This window comes from Amia ocellicauda, chromosome 7 (genome assembly GCF_036373705.1).
Source record: "Amia ocellicauda isolate fAmiCal2 chromosome 7, fAmiCal2.hap1, whole genome shotgun sequence".
Lineage (NCBI taxonomy): Eukaryota > Metazoa > Chordata > Actinopteri > Amiiformes > Amiidae > Amia > Amia ocellicauda.
The window spans coordinates 34,506,720-34,530,992 of NC_089856.1; the positions used below are offsets into that span (position 1 = coordinate 34,506,720).

The window sequence follows — 24,273 nt, forward strand, 5'->3', positions numbered from 1 at the left end:
GGCATTTTTATTCATCGTATATATTATATAAAGGCAGCAAGAGGTCATTCGGTCTCTGAGGGTAGATGTTTTTAAAAGGAGGATAAAACATTTTGTTACCAAAAAAACAAAAATCTTTTTTTTTATAAAAACGTAACCTTTGTTTTCACCCTTCATATCAGAGATATTGATTTGTTTACTTTGAACAGACCCTTGATACTGTTAAGATAGGAAAGATACATGCAGTCTTGAGAGGCATTCAAAGGAGCAGTTCACTCACAATGTCTTAACGCTTGCTACGGGGGAAGAAGAAAAAAAGAGAAATGCCTGTTTTTTTTCCTCTCTTTCTGCCCAAATGGAATATGGAGTTTGAACCCAGAACTGTAGAATTGGACCTTGATGTGAGACAGAAAAAAGGGCAGTGGCCTGGGTTACAGCAATCTCCATGTGCTTTAACAAAACAACCGCATTTTTATTACATTAGAAAAAAAATACAATCCAAATGCATCCTAGATAATGTACTTTTCAGAGTCTATCCATCATTGCATCGCCACCCTCAATCTGCTCACAGAACAGGGTCTTTTTGCTTATCGTTTTCAGAATCGCTTTCTCTCTTACAGCAAGCTGAAGAGCCGAGATAATTAAATTGCGTACAGCTTTCTAAGAAATAGCAAAATATTCTATTGCATTACAGTACTGTTCAATTTCAGCAGGGATTTAAAGGAATCTAATGGAAGAATAATTGTTTTAGCCAGTGTGTCAGCTAAATATGTATGCAACCTTTACAGTACAGCACAGTTACAAACACTTCAAATGTACACAAACATATCAATATGTGAATTCATATATACATACAGTAACAGCTTTAACCAGTCATGTTTTGTTGTCAATAGTGGGATTTTTCCTTCAGAATCTTCAAATGACACGTCCTGTTTGACAGACTTGAATAGTAAACTTAGCATAAGAATATCAGAAGTGTAATTACTGCAGAACACAAACACTGCTGCTAAATGACTTTGTAGGTATGATTTTGTTTTGTAGTTTACTGGTTATGGTCTTCAGGTTCAAAAGTATTGCAGTGCTGAATCTGAGAACAATACATTATCTAAATGAAATCAACAAACTAGCTGTGACAATCCAAGAAGGCAATGGGTTCAGTTAAGATAATAAATAATAACTTTAATAAAAACTGAATACTTTTCTTTTAAAATGTTTAAATAAGCCTGAGTAATATGTATCTATCTATCTATCTATTTATATAGATAACTATCTATCTATATCACTATTTCGATCCTACTTATGTATTTGTTTTTAGTTATTTATTTATGAATTTATTTGGACAATATTTCTCTCCTCATTCTAATTCATTGGAGCTACAGTTTGATCAGGGTCTTTTAAACCTACCAGCAGTCCACTGCAATGTTTCTAATCTCATCTTACATTAACCAATATAACATACAAATACACAGTTTAAACAAAAATAAAAATAAGACCAATTGTCTATGCAATTAAAGACAAACCTGTACAATCCCTCATCTTCATATTACAGTCCCTCAAACCGCACACATAAAAGTAACCAGTAGATGGTGCTGCCCAGCTGCAGTACTTCATTGTAACAGCTCTGTTTCACTGGGAATGCTAAGTTTGTAAGCCTCCAATAAACCAAAATAAAATCAAACAGCTGTACAATTAATCTGCATTACAATGTGAAATGATACCATATAATATTCATCCTAACTATTACTAATAATAACAATAAAGTTACTTTATCTTTTTAACATACCCCTGAGCGCATACACTTCTCATAAAATTAGGGGATATTAGGGAGATTTGTGAATTATCCGAATTATTACTTCTTCATTTGCCCACTCATGTTCATAGCAGTGTCAACATTTACAATAAAACTACAGGCATGACATTTAATATATGAATGAATGGAAATAGTATGCAATGCACCCATAATGAAAAAATGAATTATTTGCATAAGACATTGCCGCATTTTCAGCGCAGAGTGTTCTTTGCTAACAGTGTTCATTTGACCAAGTAAGCTAATGCAGATCTCCAATAGTAATCACCGGTGAGTTATGCATAGAAAAATACTGTACTAATTCCAACACAGGACAATTCATTAACATACATAATACTTAAATATATATATATATATATATATATATATATATATATATATATATATATATATATATATATAAACAGAAAGTTATTTATTGGCATATATTGACAAATAAAAAGGTACAGACTTTTTCCACTGATACACCAGTCAACAGCTTTGTTGACATTTCACGCTGGCTTTAAGAAATATCTGTCTATTTAAAGTCTGTAAGAGTAAGAGTCAGGATTCCCCCCACCCTTCAAAAACAAGAATCTCTTCCTGTCTGCTGCACTTTCAAGCACTTCTCCCTGCACTGACATGCCTCCCTGACTATGCAGAGTCCTGTCTGACCCACTGACCAAACTCCCCACTCGCCTTCACAGGAGTCAGGCCTGCTGAGCAATAATGTGCTAATCCCACAATCAACACGGCACGTTTACACTTATGATCCTCTACAAATCACCTTCAAATAAATTGTGTTTAATGATTACTTAAAAAAACAACTGTCAGATTAGGGCGGACTTGAATTTATCACAAAAGCAACCTGGATAGTCAAGCAATATTGAATTCCACTTGGCGGGCGGTCAAATTAAATAAGGACCCCTGAAAACATAAAATGCATTTTTAATAAACAAACAAACAAACAAACAAATAAAACAAGGAAAATGCATTTAAGATTTGTATTCTTAGGTAGAAGAAACCACTTAATATGTTATGTGATTGTGTACTGCAGACTGTGTTTCCAGTGTTCAGTTATCATGCTAGTTATTTTGTTTTCATCTTATTGAAAATCTTGTCTGAAATAAAACTTACTGAGTGTTGCTCTTTCTTTATGATGAGGATCACTGGCCACTGAGAGAGCAAGATGTCTGGTCCTTAAAATACTAAAAGAAATCAAAATAAAATAGATATACTTTTTTAAATGTATACTCAATACCCGTTCCATAATACTTTATTTTAATGAACTATTATATAACATGCATTTTGACCTACCCACTAGTTTATACAGAGCACTGTAGCATAAATCACATAAGTCTTCCAACAAAACTTTCCTACATTATAAAATGTAATCAAAGTCATGGAAAATGTTTTACTAAAAGTCCCCCGTTTTTTGATTATTTTTCATTGTTGATTATTAATGACCATCTTTCTAAAAGAATGTCTTTCATTTCTGCTTACTTTCTTAAAACTGTCCATGCACATCCAATGTATTTAAATATTATAAATATTAAATGAGGAAACAAAACTGTCTACGGTTTACAAAAATTATATTATGCTTTAGTTCAAACGTGATATTCTAGAGACTCATCTAAGGTTACATTTGTTTTACGAATTGGTTAAATGTATAATAATAACCTCAACAACAACAATAATACAAATAATGAAGTAAAACAAATGCAAGTTTGCAAGTTAACAGTTACCATATACCAGTTTACTGCTCTGTTAATATTCTATACTTTAACAGTTGTTTCTCTAAAAGATTCCACAGAGCATATAAAATAGTAATAGTGATCAACTGAAATGTATACTACACACAAGACTTAGCACCTTAATAAATGCATAGTTTTACCTCTAATTACATGTTAATTATTTCAAGCAGTAATCAAGTAATTGTCCAAGAAGTGTGTGTTGTAAAAGTATTAGTAGATATTCCAACATTCTTTTGTGTGTGTGTTTATGAGGAACACTTACAATAAGACCTAACTAGGGATCAAATCAAGGCCCCTGGGCAGTTAACTATGAAGGTTAGACTCTATCTACAGTAAAGCAAGATACCTCTTTCTCCCAGGAAAAAAAGAAAAAAAATCTGAATATTAAAGCTCATAAAATTAGCATAAAAATCCCTCGAAGTCACATGTCAGGGATTTGACATTTAGCATAAAATGAGCGCTTTATGTAAAAATTTCTGAAAGCACAATATGAAAAGCATATAATCACAGCCGGTCATTACCTTGGGTATAGACTGAAAGCAGAGATATATTTATTTCCCTGTAATAAGGATAAGTAAAACAAAGAAGAGCGGGTGATCCACTCAATTTATTTTCTCATTACATTGGCTTCCAGTACATCTCGTAAGTGAATTTTCAGCTTTTGCCTGAAATGTCAACGCATTGTTTCCATGTGTCTGTGTGTGTGTTGTGGTTCCCCATTCCCCTTGTGCTCACATGATACATTCATCAAACCCAGAGGTGGCCTGTTGTGGGCTTTGTAATACTCCCACAGTGTGGTGAGATACAGTGTGACATTGCTTTCGTCTATTACTTGATGCATTCTGTCACTCTGATATAGTTACACAAACAGACTGTGCTGATTGCTGTTGGGGCAGCTTAAATTAAGTGACATTGGAAGCATTTACTACAAACAGTTAAATGGGAAACACAAAATGTTTCCAAATAGTTAAGCAGATTAGTGGCTTGTGCACCACACTGGCATGACTTGAAGGGACAAATTGCTTAGCATGGTTGAAATAGACAACTCTCAAACACTGGGTTGTAGTGTATGCTCGTCTGTTGTTTCTTTTTTCTTGTTTTTAGCTCATGTCCGCTAGTACAAACTCAAGGGAAGGATGGCAGACAGAAAGCATGCCACGAACACCCAGCGCATCGGCCAAGGAGAAGGGAAGAACAAAGAACAACACCAGCAACAAAAACTAAGTTTGCAAAAGTGTTTACATTTGATTTCAGATTCTGTGTTGCTTCACCACACTGGTACTCCCGCCCATAGAGTGATGATGAATAAATAATGGTGCTGCTTTTATAGACTTGCATTTTCATGAAAGACATTTCTTCTAGTTAAGCGGCATTGTAACTTAAACCTTTTACTCTAGAAAATAAACAAATACATGAGGTAAAACACTGAGCATCCCAGCTGCCTGTGTGTTGAGTGCTGGGCAGCATTGGTACCTCGATCTGGTGGGCCTGCCCAGATGGGTCACGGGAAAGGTACTCTGTGGTCTTTCAGCCCACTCCTCAGCAGCTGATTCAAACACGCTGGCCTGGAGGTATCTATGTGATCTCTCTGGTCTGTAGAAAAGCTGGCCTTCAGGTGAAGTTGTCCTGGCTCTCAATGGCTTCAGGCTCTTAGTCGAGGGCTGACCTGACAGCTGCTCGTCCTGAGGAGAAACAAAAAGAAAACTGGTGAGACTGCTGGCACTCTACTACATTAGCTAGTCTTCTGCTGCTGGGAATTTGTAGGCTATCACTCTCAGAAACACACCGACCACAGAAACACACAGCGCGCCGCTTCTGGCCTGATCGCGGAGCGAGGTGCGTCTGTGGGCCAGTCTCTATGTAACTGTTTGAAAAACGAAAAACAAAACCCAAATCCCTTTCCTTTGATGGGATTTAATAACTTTATTGCATTCTGAAGCATTTTGTGAAGATGAGGATGATGATACTGCTAAAACTAGCGGAAGGATGACAACGTAATAAGAACGAAGCCCTTTAACATGAATGGACGCTCCAGTATTGAAGCTAAGCCAATTTACTACACAGCTGTCATTGCTATATTTCTTTTTGTGTGTGTGGTTGTGTGTATTATGAAGTATTTTATGTATTAAATACTTACCATTCATTAAAAACGTAAAATATGATTTCTATTTAAAGCATATAAATATTGCCAGTAATCATATTTGGTTTAATCATACTTCCAACTGAATGATCAATCACACATGTTAATTCTTTATACCAAAATGTTGTTAAGCAATAGGTTTCATTGATATGTATATTCAATGTCACAGTTCAAATAAGCACTAGGGTAAAGTATAATTCTCAAATATTTGACCAAAATCGTATATATATAACTTTATATATACGAGTAATTGATGTTAACTAAATGTATTTTAAATTAATGCCTTACAGAAGATCAACAATGATTTGGAACGACTCTGTTTGCTGGCACTTCAGATGTACTGCTCTGTTAAAATGCGTATTTACATCATCAGTGTCAAAATGTTTATGCTTAGATTTGAACTCTATTTCATTCTGGTCCAAAAAACGTTGCTTTGTATATGACCTTTATGATGTAGCCCAATTCTCTCTACGTTTCTTTATTTTTCTTGATCAAAATATCACTCTCAGTTTTAAGATGGATTGTATGCACAGTCAAAATAAAATACAGAGTTGTATTTCACATTCTTATTTTGTAACTTGGATTATTACAATTGTAACATGACTGTAAACATTTATGGTACATGTAAGCAATATGACCTGCAATAGATTTTTTTTTTAACTTCTTCTAACCACTTGTTGGCTGGCAGGAGAAGGCTGTTGTCAGCTACACCACAGTGTCTGCATTTTTACGGACGTTTTAATTTCCTTTATGGAAAATCTGTTCTTCATAAAAGGACCATTTGGAAAAAATGTGGAAAAAGTTGATTCATACCATATTTACATTCCTGTTAGTGCCTGGAAGCTACCCAGTTTTAAAGACAAGCCAAAAAAGCAGTCATTGGAAAACTAATTTAGGGGGGAAAAAATCTTATTACAGAGCACAAGCTGAGGAAGACTAAGGAACAGGAAAAAATTGGGATTTGCATCTGTGACAGGTGAAACTTTCCCCCTTGTATCATTTCAGTTCTTGCAGCAAATTTTTTGGAACTGACTCAAGCTTGACGACTGGTGAAAGATAAACCCACATAATGCTTGGACTCTGGCTATTCTTCTTTAATTTCAGCATTGTGTTTTCTGTGTGTTAACAGTCAATATACCACACTGATAGAACATTCCTTTCACTTAAAAATAAATTAATGCCCATGCAAAGTTCAAAATACATGATAATGATATAAACAATAGATCTTGCAGTTTTGCACATGGCATTGAATATTTTATATGTTCTCTTTTGAATATGTGTGAGGTCACTCTGAGTGTGTGTGTGAGGTCACTGTGAGAGAGTGTGTGTGAGGTCACTCTGAGTGTGTGTGTGAGGTCACTCTGAGTGTGTGTGTGAGGTCACTGTGAGAGTGTGTGTGTGAGGTCACTCTGAGTGTGTGTGTGTACGTGGTCACTCTGAGTGTGTGTGTGAGGTCACTGTGAGAGAGTGTGTGTGAGGTCACTCTGAGTGTGTGTGTGAGGTCACTGTGAGAGTGTGTGTGTGAGGTCACTCTGAGAGTGTGTGTGAGGTCACTGTGAGAGTGTGTGTGTGAGGTCACTCTGAGTGTGTGTGTGAGGTCACTGTGAGAGTGTGTGTGTGAGGTCACTGTGAGAGTGTGTGTGTGAGGTCACTCTGAGTGTGTGTGTGGTCACTTCTGAGAGTGTATGTGATTTCACTTCAAGTGTGTGTGTGTGAATGGTCACTCTGAGTGTGTGTGTATGAGGTCACTGTGAGAGTGTGTGTGTGAGGTCACTGTGAGAGTGTGTGTGTGAGGTCACTGTGAGAGTGTGTGTGTGAGGTCACTTCTGAGAGTGTATGTGATTTCACTTCGAGTGTGTGTGTGTGAATGGTCACTCTGAGTGTGTGTGTATGAGGTCACTGTGAGAGTGTGTGTGTGAGGTCACTGTGAGAGTGTGTGTGTGAGGTCACTGTGAGAGTGTGTGTGTGAGGTCACTCTGAGTGTGTGTGTGGTCACTTCTGAGAGTGTATGTGATTTCACTTCGAGTGTGTGTGTGTGAATGGTCACTCTGAGTGTGTGTGTATGAGGTCACTGTGAGAGTGTGTGTGTGAGGTCACTGTGAGAGTGTGTGTGTGAGGTCACTCTGAGTGTGTGTGTGGTCACTTCTGAGAGTGTATGTGATTTCACTTCGAGTGTGTGTGTGTGAATGGTCACTCTGAGTGTGTGTGTATGAGGTCACTGTGAGAGTGTGTGTGTGAAGTCACTGTTTTGGGGTTAATGGCTGTGAAATGTGGCATTTGAATATTGATCTCCCTTTTCAACATTCCACTTCAGGTTGACAGGATTTAACGAAAATTGAAAATTAAGCAGTATCATACAAGTTCATGTTCTTGGGGTCTTGGGGAAATAAAATATATGGCACACCACACTGAATTTTACATTCCCTATTGTTTAAATTGCAAATGGGACAGTACACATTGAATTAAAGTATAAAATAATGTTGCTCCTGTTACATAATGACAGCCTTTTGATTTTGCTTATACTCTTTACTTCTGTTAAAATTGTAAAAACAATTTGTTCAGTTCCAGTGATGTAAGGGAGCTGTTTCTCAATCTGTTTAATTTAATGTTGTCAATATTTAACCAACACTTATACAGCAAAATGTCCATCTTGCACAAAATAAGTAAAGAAGTCATCACGGCTTTAGGAAGGGCCATCTGTGATATAACATGACTGTGACAGAACTACTCGTAATAACAAGCAGCTGAACTGTGAAAGGAAAAAATAACCAGAATCATTAAAAAGTGCTTTCCTATATGTTTAATCTCAATGATGGGTGTAAACGTTTTATAACTTTAGCACGTGAATGAACCCGAATGTCTGTATTTTTTCAAAGGCATGTGCCTAAAATAACGCACCGAATTGCTCCATTGGAACCTTGTTCAAACAAAGGGATGTGCATCACACCTATTATTTAATTTATTTTGCTATTTTTTTTATTAGTTTTTTATTAGAGACTGTCACAGCAGGTTTTAAAAACAATCTCACGGACTGTGAGAACTGTAACAGGATCCAGAATTCACAAATTGCTTATGAAATGACTTCATGTACTTGAACAGTAGGGCATTCCCCAGAATATGTAGAGCACACCAGTGAATCACTCAAAGAAGCCAGCTTCCCAACATTTCAATATGCTTCACATATCTGTGTCAAGGGAGCAAGTGTTTGAATAAAATTAATAGCAGTATTTTTATAGATCTTTGAAGGCATGATAACTATATATATATATATATATATATAGACAGATCCAGATTTAAAGATATGAATACAGTGGGACTTTGATTATCTTAAGCATTAAAGGAAAATTACTTAGTTAAATGAGTTGCACATCTGTGGTTTTTTTATACATTTTCTTTTTTTTTTTTAATAGGAATTAATATTTTTGTTACATGTAAAGTCTCTACTTCTATCAGGTTCTAAGTAAGATTTTAAAATTAATACAAAAATGCAATTGTTGCAAGAGCATGGATAATGCCTTTTCATCTTCACTAATTGCTATATGCAGATGTCCAGATGTGCTCTCCTGAACAGATACTGATCACTGTACCTGATCTCTAATCACCTCCCTGTTCAGTTAACTGACTGAGGCAACTATTTTACTGCCAGCTAGGCCCAGCAGACACCAGTCTCACTTTACTTCTTGCCTAATTTTAGTCTCTGAGCATTGAAGTGGTAAGATAGCACACAGGTAATTAATAATAGATTACCAGACTGGGGCAAATCCTATTTTTTGGCAAGACGGGACTCTTGTAGCAGTCTGTCTGATTATTAGTAAACCTCAGTGAGAACAAATGGATGTGAAGAAAAAAAAATAACTTAAATGTACAAGTCATGAAGCATGAATTATTACTTCACCCACTTATGTCAGCTATTGTGTCCTTCATGTCTGGAATTACAGCAATCAATATAATGGTAGTACACCAAATGTATATAAATAAATGGTAATACATTGATAAATCTCTATATAAATAAATATACTACGTGAGATATTTGATCTATACTATTAATCCCCAAATGTATTTATTTAGGTATGCAGTTATTTAAAATTGCATTCATCGTGTAATTTGCTTCATAGGAAAACTTTGACTTTGAAGATGTATGACAGAAAAGTTGTATGTGGAGTGTGCTTGTAAATATGAAGCTTGATTATTGAGTTTACAAGGAACAATGAAGGCAAAATTAGTTTTGTGGCCTCACATTAAATTAACATTGATTTTCCTCCTGCCAGGCTGCAGAAGTAGCAAGTCAGGGAACTTCTTTAACTGTGCTTATTGGATAAATGTTTACACTGAAGTCTGTACACAGGCTGTTTGTTACCCTGTCATTTACTATTAAATAAAAATCAATAGTGCAGAAATGTAATTTTTGGTCTGCTGTTATTGAAAACCATTATGATTTCCACCATAACTGGATACAAAATGTCATTCCTAGCTTCTCTCCCTATTTTAGCTATAATTTTTTTGAGAATAAAATAAATCCTGTCTATATTCCCCTCCAATAAAGATAAGGAACAGAGATCCCCTAACACTGACAGTATTTAATTAACAGCCGGTTAAAGACAGACTTCTTTGGCTACTAGAAGCTTCACAATACTTTGAACAAAGCTTTGTATTGAACACATTTTTGTACCTGTTCCTCAAATCCAGGATATTGTAGGTAAATGTATAAAAGACAGAGCTGGAAGTCAACAATTAAACTCTGTACACAGATATGTGTAAAAAAAAAGGATGACACGTGCACATCCATTAGTCTCTCCTGACGTCTTCCAGACAGCCACATTCTGATGAATATTATTAACACAACAATTTCAATTTTTCAAACATCACTCATCTCCACAGCAGAGACAAGCTGTAATCAGCTGCCTGCTCAACCTGCGTTTGGTGCCTAATGCACTGAAACACGGCTAACGATGTGAGGGCTTTGACAAGATAAGGGTGTTCTTCTCATAATGAATTACTCCAGCTGAGCAGTGTGACCACAGGAACTCTAAGGCACTGCCTCATTCGCCACATTTTTGTAGAGCTTAGTTTGAGGTAACCCCACACAACCATGGTAAAGAGCCTGGGATTTATATTGTTTCTGTTTGTTTTTTGTTTCGTGTAATGTTTACGAAACTCCTAATTACTGTGCATTTATCACAGTTAGCCAGTTTTCTGTATATGTACGGATTGCACTATAATTTTGCTACCCTTTCATTAGGCTTCACAGAGTTTTGCTAAGCATGCAAAAACATGATGGTCCTCTGTTTACTCTCTGGCTCCAAACTAGACGCCAAACCTCACCCCCTTTCCAACTGCCAAAGAAACTGTGTATTAGTCCGAAGCTGAAATCTCCTCTCTGGTTTCACAGAAAGACTTATGATGTCACAGGTAGGCTGATTTGTGGTAAATATAAACCACATTCTAATTAAAAAACTTCTTTAGAAACTTGGGTCTAATTCTCAGCCACACTTCGCTGCTCATAAGCTTCATTACACCTAGAATTTCCAGACTCCAAATACATACTATTAGTTTGCTTTCTTTGTTCATAATATCTGATTTCTAATTTTATATTATAACCATGTACATTTGATGGTCGTTCAATGCATGGTCCTTTACATTTTGGTGATGTGCTACACTAACATCTAGCAAAGTATGGTAAGCAATATATAGGCAGTAGACCTATTTTTTACTGTGCTGCATGTTAAAAAATACCCTTTAATAAGGCAACCTCATAATGGGTAACATTCTGTCAAACAATCTCTCTGACACAACCCAACAAATCTCTACAGGAAATGAAAGGAGACGTCATATACGCGTGCAATCTCAATGCCTGTTTTGTGGCAGATGGCTTTCAATTAGCTTGTTAAACTTGTCAAAAAGCATCCCCATCACTAGCTGGTGGAGCCCTCTCCACTTCGAAACCTCGACTGGTTAACTGTTTAAATGCTGTCGAGTAGAATGCCTCGAACAGTTGAACGGACATCGCAATATGTTTTTTTTTTCTTTTTTCATCAGGCTTAAAAGAAAGCAAATGTATGTGTCAGCATTTGTTTTGCAGGTCAAAGTTTTCCGAAAAGATTATCGAATATACAGGGAGACGGCTGTCAAAGAAACCTTCGGAAGCTGACAGCTCCATCCCAGCACTGCATGCTGCAACTATCATGCCAGTCGCAGCCGCCTGACAATGTCACGGTGTCATCACTAAAAAATACCCACAGGCCCATAGAGCCATTTTTGCTAATAGGCAGTTGTCAAGGCAATGATAAGATAAATGCAGTGTTTGATGGAAACATAAAGTGATACAACTGATAAAAGCATGAGAAACTGAAAACAATTAGTAGAAAGCTGCAGATAAAAAAGTCTTGTGGGCGAGCAGGGTTCTAACAAGGTCTCCACAATATAAGAAGAGACATCTTGTTTTCTTTTCCTTGCAGCGAGTGCAAGTATGTGACCTGCACTCCAACGCGAGGTGAAACAGAACTTCAGTCCTTAAAACAATTTCTGACCATTGGAGAGATACATTTGGTAGGATGGTTATTTAATGCTTGGGCTTAATTCTGTTAACCTGAGTCTATATTAAGTTAGGAAATGTCAAAGAGATAAATGGGCGTCACAGACTACCAGAGGAGCACTTCTTGGGTAAACCTTTATCTTAGCTTTGCAAACAGAGTTAAAGCAATATTATATATATATATATATATATATATATATATAGAGAGAGAGAGAGAGAGATGGATAGATAGATATATAGATAGATATGCACTGGGGGAATCTATTGATATTACTAAAAATCCTCATTCTACTATACATAATCTATTGGCTTATTCAAAGTTGTATTATCAATTGCAAAAAATGAAAAGTGAATGTTTTACAAGAATTTTTTTTTCTCAACTGCTTCTATTAAAGTGTTTTGCCCTTGCAATACAGTTTATGTTCAGAAGGCTACAAACACCTTTCCAAGTCTGACACAAGAGACCCATGTGGTTCTCTTAAACTGGGGTCTTGAAAAGAAGGAAGAATTGGAGGATTGGTGGGCTTTCAAGACTACAAGGAGAAAGATCAAACTACTAATCATGTATTCGTATTACTAAACCAGGGAACGGTATTCTGTTCAGAAGCTTGAAAGAAAAGTAAATATTTTGGACAGGTAGAGAGTAAACAGTAGTTTACCAACACGGATGATTGTCAAAAGTCTAGGGGAGATATATAAATATATATGTTCCATTTGAACTAATACACAATTTAAATTCAGGCATAACCACATAACTTCAATTTTATGCATAAACATGGTATGGCCTCAATTGTATTTGCACAGGACAAAATGCAGGTAGTTTTTAGGCCATACTTCTAATTACAAACAGCATATCTATCTTTAAAAAGCAGCAATATGAATACAAACAGTGTACTTCAAAGATAATTTAAAAATGTAAATACCAAAATAATCTAATTTAGCTTCAGATAACTTTTTTGCCCGACATTATCAAATTACTATGAGTGCAAGCCACCACTGCTTCCTATCTCCAAGGCTCATTTAAAAGTATTTTGCTTGCAAATTGGCACGATGAAGAGGAAATCAAAGCAGTTAGTGTAGAACAACAAGCCGAAATGCTGTACGAATTGTAGTTGCTTAGTTTCAGATTTGTAATTTTAGATGGTTATTCTGCTTTTAAAAAAGTGCTTATGATAAGGACAAATAATAATACAAAATAAAATATTTCAAGTGAGTTTTCAGTACTCCTTCATTTTGTTCAATTAATGGTATCATTTAATGTATGTAAAGACTTTATATAAAAAAAAAAAAAAAAACTGAATCCCCCTCCAGAGGCCCTGCATACACAATCACAGACACAGACTCCTGGGACTCAAGTAGCTGCAAGCTCCCTCCCAGCAAGCGCCTGTCAAAGCCAGATCCTGGGTCAGAGGGAAGTGTTTGGCTCGCTGCTGGAAAGTCGGCTGCAGGTTCTGGGTATTCTCTGCCCCACAGGAGGCCCCTATTCACTACTCCCCCCCATCCCCCATCTATACATCTCATTCTCTGTCTTCTACTTTCTATATTTCTCTCTGTCTCTCACAGCCTCTCTTCTCTCTCTCTCCCCCTCTCTCTCTTTCTCTCTCTCTCTCTCTCTCTCTCTCTCTCTCTCTCAAATTCAAGTTCAGACTCAAATTCAAAGGTTTCATTTATTGACAGGACAAGATGGATCCAGTCTTGCTCACACAATTAAACAGCACAAATCAAGAAGAACTCACATACATCGGTCTTTCTTTCCTTCTCACATTCCTCTTTTTCTGTCAGACTTCCCTCCCTCCCTCCCTTTATTTAATTCTGACTCTCCATCTTTCTGTGTGCTGGTCTGCAACTATGCACAAAAGGAAGCTGGGTTGCCATTAATAGTCAGCTCTCGGTGAGGGAGCTATGAATGGAGTTTCATACTCTGCAGATGCTCAAGGCATTAATAGCTCAGTTCACAACAGCACATTTTTAAATGTTTTGTTCAGTGTTTCTTGTGGCAAGGCCATCACCTATGATTGTGCGCCTGTGGAATACTTGTTGAACAATTCAGGTCATAATCGAAAGGGTTAAAAAAAAAAAAACATTACATACATTTTAAATACATTATTTATGCTTTTATTTGTAGCATTCATGCTCAATTTTTTACTTTTTTTATCTTAAAATGAAAAGGCCTGTTGTCTGAAATACAGGTGTAATGTAACTTGCTGTTTAGCAATTCTGTACTCTCCTTCCTTGATTCCTCCTTACTTGTAGTCTTTCACCAACTTTTCTTCCTTGCCTTTTCTTTTCTCTTTCTCTCCCTTTTCAAGTATACCATTTAATTTGTTATTTTGAATTTACAAGAGACAGGATACATGCAAATAAGCAAAGTAAGACCGGAGCAAATCTCTTGTCTGTGTATAAAGACCTGCAGTGAGAGGTATGGATATCCATCTCTGAACATTAGATTCTCTTGCGTTTCCCAGTAGTTCTCTTAAAATTAGCTAGGATCAGATTTACAGTAACGTTTTTCAGCATTAACCTTGTTCTTCTAATGTGTGGTGCAGTTTGCTCACGGGCATAATTAACTTCAAACTAACAGAGCTTGCAATTGCCAATAGTTTAGCTCCTAAGTTCGTAACTTTGAAGCAAGTGTGAGCAGCTGCATTTGTATGGCAATCAGACAGTATGCAATTATTCACAAAACATTATGATTGATCTGCGGGTCTTATAATTTGCTTTTTGCGATTCATCCTGATTTTTATTTGCTGATTCGGTAGATTATTTTTCACTTATTTCATGTCCAGGATTTTGTCAGTACATTTCATATATTAAATATAAGTGTAACTAGTTTGTGACTCAGCTTTGTGGTCAAAACGTCTCATCTATTCCTTGAGCAATAATTGTACAGATATGTGTGTCACAAACAATACTGAAAGCACATTGAAATATCCTAAAAAACTACATTCAGTTTTAAATATGTACATTTGCATAATAAGAGTAACAAAACAAAACACACATTTGCTTAAATATGCATTTCACCAGTAAGTACCATGCAGTGTGAGAGCATCAATCACTAACTGCTGTCATGTCATTGCAGTTTTACATTTGCATCATTCAATTTAAACTATGAAAACTATGAAATGTCTTAGAAGAAATGTTTTCATAAACACACTTATACATAAATACAGTGGCTGCCAAGTGTTGTTTTCATACCAATGAAGTGTGAAATTAGCGAGAAATTGAAGGTGGGAAACTATGTTGTTTCTTTTTTTTGCATCGTTCCAAGTAAAGAATGGAATGGCAGACAATAATGTAGGTATCAATATAATTTCTGTCTACATATATTTCTAAAAACCCATTTTCAATGTATTCACCATATTTTGAATCCTCCTTTGGCTTTCATCATAATGGCGGATGTACTTCCTGTGGCCTTTTAAATAGGCACATCAAGTTCTCAAGCAGCCTACTCCACAACTCCTCAAAGCAGGACCCTTCCAGGTCCTCCAGGTGCTGTGGCCCATTGGCCTGTGCTCATGGACTGCTCTTTCCCATTCATTACACACATGTTCTATTGGATTGAGGTCAGGCAATTGTGATAGCCAGTCAAGAACACAGATTGTGTGCTCCTTTAGCAAATGTGGTCATAGACCATAAATGTGAGAGTTGGGTGTTGATTGTGCTGGAAAGTCCATGAGGTTCTTCACAGAGGGTGCCAGGTTTTAGATAAATTACCCTAGTGTTCTAGGATCCATCTACTTCCCTCATTTCTAACAAGGGTGCCAGGACTGGAGGATATAACAAACCTGAAAGCAAACAGATCTGCATTCATGGTTCAGGGTGGAGATAGCATTGCAGTTATTGAAAACCCTTCCAGAGAAGCCAATGAACCTGTTCAAAGGCGACTGGAAGTACCCCTTGTATGTTATCAAATCCAAGTAAGGATTCATTATGGATTATACTAGCATATGAATACGTTTATGAACATTGAAATATATGTATCTATTTTTGATAGATATGATATAAATGCATAACATATTGACAGTCAGACCATTCTTTACCTTTTTATGTATTTCTGTTGAAAAATACTGAATATATACCTGCATTTGTTTGTTAAATGTGTGTGGATGCTACTGTAAATGCACACACACACATATACACCCACCCACAAAGACACACACACATGTAATGTGTATATATATATATATATATATATATATATATATATATATATATATATATACATTTTAGGATAAGTCCACTACACACTGTACAGCACTGGCCGAAGCTGAAATAGCTGGTATATCATGCCCTTAGGCAACTGCTTTGCAATTCCACAATGAATACAATACAGACAATGTGATGTTTCAAACTGAGTCTGTTTCAAAGCACCTGAGGTGTAATGAAGCTTTAGACCTTGGAATGCTCCTTATTATATACTCCAGATAAGAAGATCCATCGCTCAAGATGCCATATGGAGCACAGTACCGGACACACATCTGACAATAAAAAGTACATGGGTTTTATTCACTCAATCCAATGTTTCATTTAATCACATAGTATATCCTGTTCCATATTCAGAAAATGAAACAGGAATGACATTTTGTGTTTGTGTGTGTGTGATTTTTAAGAACACAGTTTCTTCCAAAATGCTTTCATACACTGTGTTTGACATGAAGAGGTTGTACAAAGGAACACGTCAGAGGAAAACACAATTCACATATGAAAACATGCCAATCACAGATCTCTGGATGAGAAGAACAAAAATGAATGACTATTTCTTTGCAGGCTCTCGCAAATGGCCATTTGAAAAGAGAATACATTTGTGTCAAACACAGTTTTCATCTGTGATGCTGGCATGATGTTCAAGCACAGTGCATGTATACTTTATGTTGGCTATTCTGGATTTATCCAACATAAAACAAAGACTACAGTTTGCACACTGCAGACAAAAAACTACATGCTGCTGATCTAGCAAACAGTTATGTGGCGGATTTCTCTTTAGCTTTGTGTTGTTGCAGCAGACATTTTTAATAACATAATTTCTCAGTTCAGAAGATGGAATAGTGTGTTGAAAACGCATCATGCTTGATTTAGCAAAATCCTCAGGAACACCTTGGGCAGTTTGCCATTATAGAACAGAGTGAATTCTTAAATTCTTAAATTTTCTCTTAATATTCACAGACTCTTGGATAGCTTTCACAAGGAAAGGTGGGAAATTAGCGACTGTGAAAACATTCTCCCTGCCTTAACATTTGTGAATCAATCAATGTCGATTAATGTTAAGAAACGAATAGGGGATGACCCAACCGTTAAAGTTTTGAAACCGAGAATCGAGGCTAAGTTTGAGATTGTGAGACATGAGCATGTCGAGTGATGTAAGGGGTTGTAAATATAAACCATGACATCCTGGTGAAACCCTACATCTCTGTAATGCCACCCAAGGAAACATAATCGGGACTCAAGGCTCAGTATTGCTTCCTCCATCAAGGCCATTTCATTTATCATATCATTAGTATTTTTAGATAGGTCCCAGTAGGCCCTAGCACTTTAGTAGGTGAGTAAGCCAGCTTGTGGACCAAGTTGCAGCCACTCAAGAAAACTGATCCCCCCAATTCTGTGCTGTTTCAGTTACCTACAATAATGCAATTATCATGTACTCCATGAATTTTGGAAGAAAACAGCTTGACATGAAGAACTTGGTCAATTTGTAAACAAAAATTAATGCTGCCACTTGATCCTAATTACACAATTTGGGGAGAGAGGTTATTTTTATTTCTGTTGTTTGCTAATGCGATTATCTAACTTCCTTTTTTTAGCCTTGACCTTGCATGGAGAGGGTATTTTCCAGTCAGCAGAATGCTTTATCTTTGAAAGCAACAATCAATAGGGATAATTAATGATGCCTGCTGCAATGATAGCCTCAGCAATCATTATACCACATTAATCCCTGCAGTCACAGAGGGGTCAAGGCCATCTAAATCATTCACCTGAGGAGGTAGGCAAATTAAAATAATCTACAAATTCACATACTGTCAAGTACATTCTGATGCATTTACTTAAGTAAGACTTTAATTAAGGAATACCATTTCTCACAAGGATGTCTGTGCTTCTGAATACATACTCTGTCTCTAATACATACACACACACACACACACACACACACACACACACAAACATGCCCCCACAATCCCTTAATGGTAATACAAATATTGAACTGACAACCTTTTTTTTTGGGTGCAACTGGGCAATAACACCTATTAAAAATGGATCAAAATGAAAAGAAAATAAGGTTTTGACTTCTCCTGTGTATAAATTCGGACTGGAAATTGTTAAGGAAATATGCCGCATATTCCAAATATGTTGTTTGTTTGTTTGCTTTTTTGTTTGTTTATTTATTTGGTTGAGCTTGAAGTAAAAAATTGAATAGCAGAAGACAGCCTGTTCTCATCTTGCCTTGTAACACTAACACATTTACAATCCATCTGTGAATCCCTAGCCACCCACTTAGAATTTAACATTTCCAAGCAAATGAAAGGTTCCTTATGCAATCAACACTTGGATGGAAACTGGAAATTAAAACCATTATATCTCAATGTAATAAGCCAAATAAATGTGATTAGAAAATCAGACAGCGGGAAGATACAAAGCAGATAGAGCCTTCTCTGTGCTGATCATTTTTATATGCACATAACTTCAATGGTCATTGTACATGAGCAGTTTGCTAGTAAAAAAAATAATATGTAAGCACTTGACTGTCAAGTTTATTTCCTTATTTAAAAGTTTCAAAAATAATTCAGTTTGACTTCATAATTTATGGGTGACATTTTCATTGTACTAAAACTTTATGCAAAATTTGAATTCTGAGATTTAATTTCCTGTAATGTTTAAATTACTTTCTACTTGGCTGCAGTCCAAACATTATAATAGCCACAGGCCCAGTCTGTGATGTATAACTAGCAATTTCTGCTGCTGCCAAAAGAAAACTAAAGAGAATCTGTAACAATAAAAAAGATTACATTTATCTTACGGGATTGTTTTTAAAACCTGCTGTACAATATTGTGTAACTTAGTGAAAGAGAGGTGTGTAATATATCTCTACATACATTAAAAAATACTTAATAAAAGTCAGTAATAGCATGATTAGTTTATTGTGTATTGTTGTCTTTTGATTCATTCACAAATTTAAATGAAATGAAGTGAGAAAATGTAATGAGCTTGATAGAACTTTGTGTTGCAGGAAAAAAATAATAACTGATAACTCCCTGTTTGAGTTTAAAGAAACTGTTAGCTCTATATCTGATAAAATAAAGGGAACAATTGTAGCACTTTAAGGAGTATGGAAGACAACAGTACTCAGTAAATGAATTCAGTACATAGAATAGGAGACGTTCCCTCTAGTTTAACCTTACTTGTATTTAATCAGTTAATTGAGATAGCTATGAGATACATTCAGTCCAGTTTAAAATCAAATTAGGCCATGCACATAGTGTATTTGTAATCATATCTCTTTAGCACTTAAATGGATGCGTACTATGCTGCATAAATAAGAAGCCAAGGTTCTGCAAATTACCAGTAAAGCAACCAGGCCCTTAAAACATCATGCCTCAGTCATTATATAACTTCCGATGACTCCTGAATGGATTCAAATGTATATGTCTGGGTTTATTTTTATATCACTTTAACATGACATCATTGAGGCATATTCCAGAGATTTAATGTACTAAACTAAACAGAGGAAAAGATCAATCTTCTCCTTTGAAATAGCCCTTAGTCCCTTAAAAAGCAGCTGTAGCTAGACTCTGTGGTGCCCTTAACATCGCCTTGTGACAGTGGTCATGATATTTTAATGAACATTTATAATCTGTTTACGTTATGCCATTGTTTTCCTGTATTATACCTGTCGTGTCCAGTAAAGACCATTATCTCTATTAGGCTGCCAATAACAAATCAGTGGAATTGCTTGTTCTCTAATTGACAGATCACACTGCTCCACCTACTGATAGATTACAGCAGACTAACAGCTGTGATGCTTATCCCCCCGGGGCTGGACTACCACCTGATCCAGAACGATTGGGCTATATTTTCGGCAATAAATCCTCAACTATCAATATATAATGGCCTCTGATAACCAGCAGCAGCCAGCCAAGCTCTGATGTCACTGGCAACCAATTTTTCTCTCTATTTAAGAAGAATTGCTACTGAGTCGCCGGCAAAGTATATATTTCCACTAAATGGTAACCTGTAACTGAAGTCAGGTCTAGTTTTAAGTCTTATATTTCGTATACAGCAGAAGCAAATGATTGCTGTGGCTTTGGGAAAAAGGGTTCTTTTCCGACCCATGTCCCGCAAGCTAACTTCTTTCGTTGCCCTCGTGAAAGTTAAGGAATACGGTCCAGCTTGCTGGGAGATCCAAATCAGTTTTTTGCTCTTAAGGGAAAAAAGTTGAAAGCGATGGAGATGAAATTACCGAATTAGACAAATGCCATAAAATGACTGGCTAAAAAACAGTCTCCTCCTAAGGAAATAGGCACATCCTTTGTGAAGGGAAGGGCAGGTTGCTCCGGGTGTATATTTAGCTTATTTGGCTGTTTTTAACATGTTCCTCTGTAAGACATTAACTTCGCACAGTTTTTTTGTTTTGTTTCAAGAATAGGAATAAAAAATATCAAGCAATAACACACAAACAAACAAATGCATTAATATATTACACTGTGGTATTCTGTATTTGCATGCATTCAAAGATTCTGTTGCATCGTTTATCTCCAAGGACTCCCTTTCAGCAGTAATTGCAAGGTAGGTTAGTATTAAGTCATGAACATTTTGCATATGTGGATTACAGTACTACCATAGCTTGACAAATGAGAAGAAAGTGTCACAGATACCTTTATGGGTGAAAGCATGTGCTCAGTAAACAGAGGGGCCTGTCCATTGTGTTTCTGAATCCGGTTTATTTCAGTCACCCAGTTAGGCATGACATCCTCTGTTTTTTGCCTGAATAAAAAAAAAAAAAAAAAAAAAAAAACAGAATTACCGTAGATTAGCGGCATGCATATAAAAGACTGTCAATCATTTAAAATTAACTTCCTAATGCAGTTCATCATTTGATAGTGAGATTATGCAATCATGTATTATCATTAGGGTTTGGAAATATATATTCTGCATGCTGGTCAAAAAAAGAAAATTAAGAAGTAAATTAATGCATAATATTGAGGCTTTTGCTTTTTCTCTTCAATCATTGTTTTTGACTGTTTAAATAATTAGCTGTCACCCAATTATCATTAATCTAATTATAAAAACAAATAGGTCAATTATTATTATTATTAATAATAATTTAACAGATGCCTTTATCCAAATATATATATATATATATATGTGTGTGTGTGTGTGTGTGTGTGTGTATATCCCACATATATATACACACACACACCAGACATTCAATGCACCACGTTCTGCAGAGTTTATCAGACAATCAGGTTTATCTCCAAGACTAATTTTGCTTCTAGGATCTGGCATGCAAGTTATTAACAGCAAGGAAATGCAGATTTCAGGATATATGTTTTGTTATTATTAATTAGGATTTTAACTTTTAACATACAAATTAAATATCCTTGGGTTTAAGCTGTGAGTTAATTCCATTACATCTTGCCTTTTTTATTGTTTTTACACAGAGGCAGATAAGGTTTTGCGTTTGTGCCGAGGCTCGTGTGCAAGAGGGGGCACTGTCAGTCTGATTTCAAGATAGATGCATGATAACACTGTATTGTAACTCTGCATTTAATTACAGGCTTTGTGATATGCTATTCTCTTAATTTTGCTATCACTGAGAAAGGTACTTACTCTGTAATTTCCTGGTTTGCTTGGAGGGTTTCCTCACTTTCGCATATCGCAAACATCGGAAGCTTTTCTTTATCTGAAACACAGGGAAAGAATGGCCCCTAAGTTAGCAAGGCTAAAGCTATGTATGGATGTATGTGTATATATTTATACACACACACACATACACACACTTTAGAACTAAACTAAGGAACTAAAATCTTATTACTTTTTTGTATGTGATTCACTGTATAAATGACAAAGTTTCATTGCATTAATTGATACATAAAATATGATTAACTGCTACAGTACATGATTGATATAAAAGTACAATTGAAAAATCTATTAGGTTTGCCTGCATAACGGGCAGTAGCTGTCAAAAAGTCAATGCAGAGTTCTTTATTTGTCTCATAGCAAACATCAAGTAATTATCCGCTTTATTAGGGAGAAGCAGCAACGCAATAACGATCTGCTAAAATAACCCATTAATTACTGTCAGCTACACCTGACTCCTTGCTTATTAAAAACATTAATAATGGAAAATAAAACCTAATTAGTAAACAAATGTAATCAGTCACTTGCGGAAAATACACTTTTTGACTTTAATTTTGTACAAGACGAATTTGCACAGAAGCAGGATCGTTTACTTGTTCACTTCTGAAAGGCAGGAGATTTAGTCTTAATGAAAATCAAAAGAGGAGAGTGAAATTAAAAGGAAAGACATTGAATACAATGCAGCTTGCATTTTTTTTTTTTTTGTATATAAAAAACCTTTTTAGATGAATGCCTCCCTTAGGCAATCTCACTTTAAATCATTCTTACTTGATGAGGAATAATGGATTCAAATGATATGCACTGGTAAGAACAAACAAACAAAGTTTATAGGTTTTGTTTAATTTACTTATCATGATCGTTGTAGTTCTTTTGATCAACGCAGAAATACAGAATGCACTTTTGGTTCTGTAGACCATACTGAAAAGAACATTGTTGACACATATTGTCCAGACAGACTGTATTATTAATTAGGGCTTCCAATTAACATAACACTGTAAGTACCAGATGAAGTCATAGCATTTTGAATGGAATATATGTACTGAGATAAGCAGCATGTCTTTGACCTATATTGAATTAAAAAGGCAGTAGGGCACCTTGGATGGTATGTGGGTGTTTCTCTATCCTTTAAAAGCAGGACAAACAAAACCCTGTAGATTGCCCTTATGATAGGAATTCAGAGTAAACTTGTGCTGCCTTTTGCACATTGTTTCCTATAGTTTGTGTGTCATCCATGTTTTACTACAATCTACTGTGCATTGACCCTGGTATACTACAATAATGTTTTATGTGGGAGGATTTAAAGGATATACCCTGCACATTCTGAATGTATGTTACTCAGCAGTAGTAGCAGTTAGGGTTTTAAAATGACAACATATACGAATTCTGTCATTTGTGTGGGCGATGTTTAACACTCCCTGTTGTGTACCTATAAATACTTTTTGGAGTTTCAGGTATCTTGGTCTACTTTGTGTAGAAGCAGGACATGTTCCCTTAGCATTCCACTGAAAAGTATGACTGACTTTTTGTCTGCTATGTCATGCTGTTTCCTTCACTGAGGAGAAGAAGTAGAACGAATGAGGAGAAGAAACACAATTCTTATTCACCAAAGAAGCCATGTGTGGATTAAAAAAAATGGGATTTACTCTTTGAAATTATCTATTCATGTATTCAGTCAGAGATGTATGAAACTATAAAATACGGTTGTAATTTTTTTCCTTCTATGTTTAATAACTGCACTGTACCAAAAATTATGGTACAAACTGCATAATGCATACCAAATGAGACCCAGCAAAACAAAGCAAATTCTTGAAATTCAGCAAAGCGGTCGCTAAACCAGGAAATGACTCAAATGTAAAAAAAAGAATGAAAAAAAAAATGGAACTTTCCTGTTGTCATAAACCCATTGCGTATCAACGGGATAGTAGGGCTATTTTTTATGCCATTGGTGTATGAAATTCAGAACACTTTACATAAGATTTATTACATCCAAGCAGAAATATTATCTTCTGAAGGTGCCATTTATCAACATCACTTTGAAATGCAGTGAATGATATGATGGAATTATGTAGATCAGGAATGTCTGTGGGTGGATTAAATTGGGTAACCTTGGCAACCTCAGGTACACTTATCCCACTCCGAATACATTTTGGCACATCAATTAACAGGAAGCAATATTTCAAGGGGGGAAAAAAATTAATTGCCGTGTAACTGCTAATGAGTCTGCTTTTCAAAT

The 24,273-nt window shown here is 35.9% G+C and overlaps 1 protein-coding gene across 1 annotated transcript in view; it reads right to left on the reverse strand.

Annotated features, from left to right (window-relative positions):
* The window catches only part of LOC136753860 (uncharacterized), a 65,165-nt gene that overhangs the window by 12,828 nt on the left and 28,064 nt on the right, over positions 1-24,273 (reverse strand). Inside the window, exons 3-6 of the mRNA XM_066710244.1 lie at positions 22,011-22,083; positions 21,056-21,164; positions 4,993-5,201; positions 2,903-2,973 (exon numbers count right to left, since the gene is read on the reverse strand). Of these exons, the coding sequence (XP_066566341.1) occupies positions 2,903-2,973; positions 4,993-5,201; positions 21,056-21,164; positions 22,011-22,083 (462 nt within the window). The remainder of the gene's footprint in view (positions 1-2,902; positions 2,974-4,992; positions 5,202-21,055; positions 21,165-22,010; positions 22,084-24,273) is intronic.